Source organism: Oratosquilla oratoria, chromosome 38 (assembly GCF_046742065.1).
Source record: "Oratosquilla oratoria isolate Oo_2021 chromosome 38, ASM4674206v1, whole genome shotgun sequence".
In the NCBI taxonomy this organism is placed as follows: domain Eukaryota; kingdom Metazoa; phylum Arthropoda; class Malacostraca; order Stomatopoda; family Squillidae; genus Oratosquilla; species Oratosquilla oratoria.
The window spans coordinates 30,483,708-30,493,707 of NC_134814.1; the positions used below are offsets into that span (position 1 = coordinate 30,483,708).

At 38.2% G+C, this 10,000-nt stretch overlaps 1 protein-coding gene across 1 annotated transcript in view; it reads left to right on the forward strand.

Moving 5' to 3' along the window:
- LOC143019849 (uncharacterized) overlaps positions 1-306 on the forward strand; it is a 10,635-nt gene extending 10,329 nt beyond the window's left edge. The window contains exon 2 of the mRNA XM_076175830.1: positions 56-306. Coding sequence (XP_076031945.1) covers positions 56-306 — 251 coding nt within the window. The remainder of the gene's footprint in view (positions 1-55) is intronic.
- Positions 307-10,000: the final 9,694 nt, after the last annotated feature.

Sequence of the window (10,000 nt, forward strand, 5' to 3'; positions counted from 1 at the left end):
ATTAGGCAAGACTGAATTATAAGTGAACGGGTACACCAATTGATTTTGAAAATAGTGCACGCAACCACAACCACGCAGTGTACAACTACAACCAAGCGTCTGTTAATTTCAAGGACGAAGGACGAGGAGTCTTCATACTACGAGTGGAACGAGGTGATCTTCAAGGCGATCTTCAAGACGAACTTCAAGGCGATCTTCAAGACGAACTTCAAGGTGATCATCTACAAAGCAGAGAATGAGTCACTACAAAGCAGCAGTAAACAAAAACTGACAAGGAACAAAGAGGTTGATGAACGACGAGGTTGACATACGTAAGGAAGACTACGTGGAGACAGTCAAGTCAAATCAACTTACTTAAGGTATGAATAACACTAATAACACAGTCTTGCGTCATGAGATTCATATCTCAAATATAAACATACCCAAATTCACCGGTGATGTAAACACCTTAGGAGTTAATAGATTCCTTAATCTAGAGATACCTTAATTGTAAGCAAAAATATAACAATTGAAAAAAGGAAAATAGACATTTTAAAGGATAATGTAGATCCTGAGGTAGGTAGAACTAGGTTTATCATAAATTTCCAGCAACTGGAAGATATAAACATATTTGAAGAGTATAAAAAGCTCTTCCTTAAACATTTAACATCAAAGTGTGATCAGGATCCTATCAGGTCTTTGGTTAGAATGATCAAAATGGTAACAAGTGAATCAGACACAGAAAACTTAGCAAGATTAGATAGATGGTAAAACAAATTAATCCTGTCTTGAAAGTTTCAGATCGGATAGAAAGATCTACTGATAAAATGAAAGTTTCTCAGGTAATAAAATTAATCACATTTGGCTTGTTAATAAAACATTCTGATGACTTATCAGCAGAAAAGTTGTATAAAGATCTCAAGTCAACTATGAATTTAGGGGAGGTAGATTATCTTCTTCAAGGGTACAATGAAACAAGAATCATAAATCTATATGTGATGGTAGTTAAACAACAGAAAGAAACTAGGAACTCTAGAAGTGAGTATAAAAATGATAATTTGGACATAGAGTTAGAAGCCCATCAAAGGATACAAGAATTGTATGTTACACTTATGATAGTTTGGGGCATAAATCACAAGACTATTATTATGGAATTATTTGTAGAAATTGCAAATATGAGGGACATAATGAATTTAGTTGTGGAAACCCTCCTTTCTGTATGTATCATCTAAGGATAGGACATTCAACACATGAATGTAGAAATTTTCGAATGCACCACGAAACAAGAGGAAAACCTCCAGACACAGAATAAACCAATATTACAGAACTTCCCATATATATACAAATAGACGGTTTTGTGTTAAGAATAAGAGTGATTGAAGGGTGAAAGAAAACTCCAACATCAAAGATAGTTATATACTGACATTTACAACTCGAAGGACTTCTGAAGGACCTCTCATTGCTGGTAGAGTGTTCAATAAACCTATTCAAATATTTATTGATACAGGATCAATACTTGATGTTATAACTAATAGAGTTTTAAACCAGTTGAAACCATGAGTGAAATATCTTGGAACCAATCCATTACTCACTGCAAGGAGTAACTGGAAATCAGTTAAAAACATTAGGTGAGGTGGAACTAAAGTCATATATAAAAATGAACATTTGCACATCCCAGTGATAGTTGTAGAAGAATCTGTTTTCCAGGAGATTTATTGATAGGATTTGCAACTATGAGAAAAGAGAACATGATCATATGTCCTGCTGACTCAGGGATCTCAGTGAAATCACAGTGAATCCCATTTTTAAATCAACCCGACTTAAGACCAGTGACAGAAATCAAAGAATCCCTAGGAATAGATAAGAAGGATAACATTTTTATTTTAGATAACGAGGCCGAGAGGTTCAGATCAACAGAAAGTAAAGCCACATGTAGTGAACCCAACTCCGATATTCAAGAAATCCAAGAAATTACTCATTCATCAACTACAAAAATGAATGTAGGTGTAATATGGTTCTAGGACAACTGCCCCCGGAACAATTGCCCCCGGGACAATTGCCCCCCGACAACTGCCCCCAGGACAATTGCCCCCCGTAGGACAACTGCCCCCGGACAACTGCCCCCCGGACAACTGCCCCCTGGACAATTGCCCTGGAATTTATTGCCATTTACGTACATACATCGGCAGAAGACGTCGACATACAAGGAGACAGCCACGTTTCCCTGTAAGCATATGGAGTATGTATACTTGGGTTGTTGAAGCTTTACCTCGAACAAACAACGCCTTAGAAGGATGGCATAACCATATGCAAGCAAGCGTTACGTCATTTCATCCAAATATATGGAAATTTCTGGGGGTGTTGAAGAGAGAACAGGCACTATCCAGCGTCATAATCAATCAAATACTTGCTGGGCAGCCAGTACCTCCTAAGCGGAAACGCTATCAGGATTCTAGCATAAGAATAGCAAACATTGTGCAAGACTTTCAGAACCGCGATGTATTGGAATTTTTGAGATATATAGCCCACAATTTAAAATTTTAGTAGTTAAATCTTTTTTCAATATTTTTGCAACTTATATATGTACAAATTTGAGTATATAATGTTATCTTTTTAAAATCATGTATTTTTATTAACAATAATAAAACATTGGTTTTAATAGTTCTTATTTACTACCATTTCTCTATGAAGAATTTTCTTATAAATAGTTACTCAGGAAATTACTAGAAAGTAATTACGTAAATGGCAACAAATTTGAGTATATAATGTTATCTTTTTAAAATCATGTATTTTTATTAACAATAATAAAACATTGTTTTAATAGTTCTTATTTACTACCAGTTCTCTATGAAGATTTTTTTTTTTTATAAATAGTTACTCATGAAATTACTAGAGAGTAATTATATAATTGACAACAAATTCCAGGGCAATTGTCGGGGTAGTTGTCTGGGCAAATATCCAGGGGCTAGTTGTTGGGGGCAGTTGTCCTACGGGGGCAGTTGTCCTACGGGGGAAATTGTCCCGGGGGCAGTTGTCGGGGGGCAATTGTCCCGGGGGCAGTTGTCCCGGGGGCAGTTGTCCTGATACCGTGTAATATATAGGCCAAAGACATTATCATTAACAGACGACAAACTGTCATTTCAAGAACTGTCTACTTTCTGCAACCGAGATTTATTGATAATAGGTGATTTCAATTTCACTGATACTGATTGGATGACCTTGAACATGGCTTGATTGATTTTCTCGGTGACAGTTACTTAGTTCAGCATGTAAAAGAGCCCAGAAGACATGGAAATTTACTCGGTCTATTGATCACTAGCCGTGAAAGCATAATAACCGATGTAGAAGTCGGTGAAACTGTTGCAAATAACGATCACAATTGTAAGAGGCCGGTAGTTGGAGGTAGACAATTAGGTAGATGGAGAGGTAGATGGAGAACACGAATGCTAATTCAAGATCAGTTGTTATGACTGCGAAGTGCTGAGTCGGGGATTTGTTTAGTCGCCGTCCTGTCTAGGTAAACAACAGCCGACAAGCGACATAGCTGAGTCAGACTCGCGTTAGCTTGGATTTGACTGTTTATAAACAAGGGATGGAGCGGCGATAAAATATGCTAATGTAACAATGTGTAAGCGCTAAGCTATTTTCCGTTTGACAAATGCTGAGGTAAACGATATTGCTTGTGACAATGTAACAGCCTTCCGGATTGGAGGAAAAGGTGGAGAAGGAGAAAAATTATTGGTGGATGGATTTAAAGTCACGCCCATAAGGTGTGACACTTATTTGAGAAGTAAGAGGAGATTGGATGAGAAAAATTAGTGACGTCAGACGAAGGTGGCTTGGCGTATGATATGGAGATCTCGACAGACGGGAAAAGAGAGAGACTCTGTGTGTAACCTAAGACAGTGTAAATTTAGTGAGAAGAAAAGAAAAAAGAAGTAAATCACTTTACTTAACCTAAGGACTTGACTGAAGTATGAGAAGTACAAGGCATGGGGCCTACTGAATAAGATGAACTTGGAAGTTAGTGAAACTGACGTAACAAAGGCATGGGGCCTTGTGACGAGTGAATTACGAGACTAATTGAAGTGTTGAGAGTCGTGGCGGAACAGTGGTGACAGGGGGTGACACAATTTAGTTAGATTCAAACTACTTAAATATTTTAGAATAGATACTTGTGTATCTAAAATACCCGATTTCAGTCAAGCTCAGCTCATAGCACAACGCCAGGAGCCAGGGTGGCAAAATTAAGCGAAAGACCTGTAGATCAGATGTGGGAAATATTTCAAAATACGCTTACTAAGATGATTCATACTTACCATTTTAAAGACAGACGTCAATTATTAAATAATTTTTTTAGCTCAGTATTCGTAAACGAAACACCTCAAAGTAAACTGAAAACTGAAGTCTGTGAAAATTCTAGGGTAAACTTACTCACTACGGTAAATATAGCAAAAGAAAAAAATAAACTCAAAGTTAATAAAACACCAGGGCCTGATGCTTGGCATCCAAGAATCTTAAAAGAAATGAAAAATGAAATTGTTGTTCCATTAGAAATTATTTCAAAGAAATCCATCACATCTGGAGATGTCCCATGAGAATGGAAGCTAGCTAACGTTACTCCCATATTCAAAAAAGGTGACAGAAAAGGATCCAAATAACTACAGGCTTATAAGTTTGACTTCAATCTTAGGAAAAATGATGTAAACTATCATTAGGGATGCTATCAAACATCATTTAGAAAGTAACTGTTTGATAAATGATAGCCAGCATGGTTTCAGGCGGAAACGCTCTTGCGTTATTAACTTACTCGAATTCTACAACACAGTTATCTTGAATTATGACAAAATAAACAATATAGATTTAATACATCTAGACTTTGTAAAAGCTTTTGATAACGGCCCCCACGAAAGACTCTTACTAAATTAGATTTACGCGGAATAAGGGGTAGCCTATTAGGTTGGACTAGTAATTGGTTGAATGATCAAAAATAGAGAGTTGTATTAAATGGAAAAAACTTCTAAATGGAAAAATGTTGCAAGTGGAGTTTCTCAAAGTTCCGTTCTTAGGTCATTTCTATTCATAGTATATATAAATGATAAAGACCATGGACTAAAATCTACTATTTCCAAATATACTGATGATACAAAACTGCGGGGAAGGGCAAATGATCACTCAAACCAATTAGATATTCAAGATGATTTAGATAAATTACAACAATGGTCTGAAGAGTGGCTAATGAAATTTAACACAAGGTAATGCACAAGGTAATACACATAGGTCAAAATAACAGTAAGTTCGATTACAAGTTATTTGAAAATTTGTTAACAGAAGTGGATAGTGAAAATGATCTCGGTGTAATTATCAGTAACAATCTCAAATCATCCAAGCAGTGTATTTCAAGCTCTGAGAAAGCAAATAAGATTCTAAGACTGATTTCGCGATCTTTTGACTTCAAAAGCCCATCTCTCATTAACAAGGTATATATATCGTTAGTTCGTCCACATTTGGAATATGCTGTTTCCGTATTGTCACCGAATCTTATTAAAGACATTGACAGATTGGAAAAATTACAACGGCGAGCTACAAAACTGATTCCAAAGATAAAAAATAAATCATACGAAAATCGACTAAAACATATGAATCTGTTTTCCTTAAAAAAGCGTACACTCGGAGGTAACTTGATACAGGTCTTTAAGATTCTAAAGGGAAATGACAACGTCAAAAGTGACAAAATTTTCACAGTGAATGAGAATCAGACAAGAAACAATGGTCTCAACTGTCTGGAAATAGACTTAATTTGGAAGTGGGTAGAAACAACTTCGCCAACCGTGTAGTTAATGAATGGAATAAACTTCCTTCAGAGTCAGCGCAATGTAGTTCAGTTCGAAGCTTTAAGAATCATTTAGATAAATACCTAAGCAAGATGCTGTAATGACTATCATTTATTTTATATTATTTGTTTCGTTATCATTTGTCCGTTTGTTTATTATTATTTGTTTGATTCTCATTTAGTATTAGTTATGTCAATTTATTATTAATTACTATTTACCTGTTTAATGTATAGCTATACTTATGCATTTACTCATTTTATCTATTATTTATATTATTGTTGTTTTTATTTATTGATTTTTAGTTTATCATTATTATATTTTTTCGCATCTGACCTAGATATGGACCAAAAGACCTCCTGTCGGTATGCTCCGACATTGTAATATATATATAATATATATATATATTTATATATATATATATATACATACATATATATTTGTGTGTGTGTGTGTGTGTGTGTGTGTGTGTGTATATATATATATGTATATATATATACATATATATGTATATATATATATGTGTGTGTGTGTGTGTGTGTGTGTGTATAATATATATATATATATATATATATATATATATATATATATATATAAAAATATATATATATTAATGTATATTTCGTGCGCAGATTCTCACTAATACACACTGTTAAAAACGACAGCAATTTGTCACTGTTTATTTATTCATTTATTTTTTTACTGAGATTTAAAAATTTTCTCACAGTAGGTCTCATTTCAGGGGGGTGGGCAAATACAAGACTTCCATAGTCTTCCATATCTAATTGAAGTTTCGACTTCAGGTAGTCATCTTCAGAATACTACACTAGAGGTAAGTCACAATCTTATACAGCTACATAATACACATTTGAAGACTGTCTTTAATTACTTGTATGGCTATAATATCTTTACCTTTTTTGTAACCGGAGTGTAGAGTTATACGAAATTTGACCCGGTTGGAGGAGACTAAAGTAGGTCTTCCACGGGGGAGGAACAGATGAGACTAGCAGCCAGGATTATGTGAGATTGTCTGGCGTTTGACGTACTGTTTGCCTTCAATTGGTCTAGGGAGGTGGAGGGGTTTCCGAAGAGATCTCTGAATTTCTTAAAGTTGTCCCTCAATTGTCTACAATATAAAAGGCAGTGATTAAAAGAGATCAGTTCTCTACCGCAGGTACAAAGAATGTCTAGGAATTGGGTTCGCCAATGGTTTGCCCTTATTCTAGATATCATGGCTGACATATAGGGGGGTACAGAGGGAAGCTCTGGAGCTTTCCTCCAAGGCAGGCTGTTGTTGATCCGTCTTTATTTTCCTTATCTTACGTTTCTTAACTCTCTCCTTCCCTTCCATTTCGGTGGAAGTGATCGTCAGAGGTTTGGCAGGCGGTGTTTCTTCGGAAGTGCTGACTTCTTCACGTGTTGGTGGAGGTCTAGTGCAAGGTGAAGCAGCTGCTATGGAGTCTTTTGATTTAACCGCCTGGGGGGGTGTTTTCTAAAAGATGTTTACGGGACCTGGGGGCTTTCTCAAAGTCCCTCTCCTTTGCCCCCTCTTCTCTAAGGTGGGGAGTCCATCGCTCCCTGGCAGTAGCCAGCACTTTCGAGGATTTGACATATCTCTGTTTCTCTCTCTCTCTCTCTCTCTCTCTCTCTCATTCACTACCTTCCTAATAGCCACTTCTGGGCATCCGTGCAAACAGCAGATTTCCACAGGAATTTACACAGAGAAGTTTCTGCTCTCTGCAGTCCTGGGTGGGATGTCCTTTGTTGCATTTAGCGCACCGAGGTACCTTGCGTCGGCACTCCTTCCTAGAGTGCCCCAGAAGTTGACACTTTGTGCATCTCCTTACTTGGTGTGAGTTATATCCTAATCTGCTAGTAGAGGGAAGGGTCTCAGTAAGAAATGCCACTCTTATCGACCCTGTTGGTACGTCTTCCTTTGACATGAGCCTCTTGATATGATAAACTGAAAGATCTTGGGTCTCCAGGTCTCTCATGAGCAAGCTCTCCGCGTCGTTATCGATGGGGACTCAATTCACTACACCCACGACGATTTTCTTGGGGATTCTGGTAGTTATCTCGATATTTTGGCGGTCCGTTTTTAGGACAGGGGTGCGTAGGACCAGTCCCTGTTGTTTTGTCGATGAGCAGCTAATCAGCCATTCTCCAGAAGGCGTCTGTCGAATTCCTTCAACTGGGCCCACCGTCTCCTTGACCAACTGTGCTTGTCGCCAGGACCCCAGCTTTAGTAACCGGGCTGGGTTCTCCATGGGTTTGATTATCACTGGAATCTTCGACGAGCTATATACGGGTTGGAGTTTTTTGGGATGATGGCGGCTGTTGTTGACAATCTACCCCCCCCCCCTCCTTTGGCTTACTGTTTGACGCGGCAACAGTGGCGTATGTCAAACTGGTCGACTGACCTTCCTCGTCTGTCTCTTTTAAGGCAGTTAAGGGTGCAGGTGCGGCTGTTGGAGTTGATAGGGCGGGATGCTTGTTGATGGAATTTAAATCAGGAAGGCTCTGCTTCGTAGTTTGGGCGGTGTCCGTTTGCATTTCTTCACGGGCGACCCGGTGAACAGATTGGTGGACGGGTTTCTCCGTCCGCTGGGTAATTTCATTGGAGTAGGTGACTTATTTATTTATTTATTTATTTATTTATTTATTATTATTATTTTTTTTTTTTTGCCGATGAGGTTTATCAAGGTGTCGTGGGAACGTATCTTCTTTGTCCTCGCTGGAGGAGAAGATGCTCCTCCGTTGAAAAGATTCTTCCATATTCAGTAAGTCTAAGGGATCCACACTTCACGATCACTTCCATGGCGTTGTGTAGCTGACCCATTCCGATTTGTAATACATGAAGGCGTAAATCACTGCACTTCATAATCACTTCACTTCACTGCGTGGGGAAGATATCTTGTGGATTTTGAAATCAATGGTTTAAGTTCATACTGAGGGAGGCACGATGCGTAAGGCTCTCGTGATGTGTGTCACAGTTTTGCTTGTGAACGCTGAAAGGATCGTGTTGACCTGCGTGGACGAACACTTCGCTCAGGAGGGGGAAGAGAAGGGGGAGGGAGAGGGGGAGAGTCAGGTAGGATAGTTCGTCTCGCAGGGACACCCCGCTGATCAAGAGGGGATTGGTGAGGTGGAGGAGGGGGAAAGGAAAGAGGTGGATGTTGCTGCCGATGGGCTCCAAATCTAGATGAGGAATTGAAGAGGGGAATAACAGAAGTCATGTTAGATTGTATGTTGGTTATCGGAGCTCTTTCCGTTATATGGATGGCTTCTAAACTTTTTGGTTCCTTTATTTTGTTACAATGTGCAAATATCTTAGTGTTATTCACAATAGTTTCCCTATCAATTACAGCCTGGTGGTATTGGAGGTGTTGTTGTTTAATTGTTCCTTGTTGTAAGTGTAAGGACAACCGTCTACCTAGTTGGTAGGTCGTGAACCCAATGTATGTAGAAGTACAACGGTATCCATATGTAACATTGGTTCTCGATAATGTGCCACTATTACCAAACAGATTGTTTTTCATGACCAGAGAACAGGTACGGGGATTGTCGTAGAGTATGGTTACTCTTAATCTCTCATAATCACCCATTGGCTTACAATTTCTATGTATAATTTCTTTTATCTGTTTTCTCATCTTTTCGGTAAAAGCTACAAAAATATTTTGGTAGAACACAAAGCCGGTCTTTGCTTGGTCCGACGTTCTCACAGTAACCTTGCAATGTAGTAAGTCCTTAGTTACACTGTCAAAGTCTTGATTGGAGTAACAATTATTCACAAGCATCTGGCGTAGAAAGGCAAGCTCTTGATGGAGAATGTGCCAGGAGGAACAAATAGAAATTGCCCGCCGCACATATGGCCTAATGACTCCTTTCTTATGATTAAGAGAACATTCACCAAGACCATTCATACATTTATTGCTATCAGTGGGCTTGCGATACACCATAGTTTCAAAGCTATCAAAAGTCGCATCCACAAAAACATCAGGGTAAGGAATGTTACTGTTAACATCGAGCTCTGTTGAAAACTGTAACCTAGAAATGACTTGGAGATTAGATCTGAGCTCCTCAAGCATATGCACGTCAGATAAACAAACAAAAATATCATCAACATACCTATGATATAAATGCGGTTTCATGATTAAGGATTGTAAGGATTCGTTTTCTACGTAAGATAT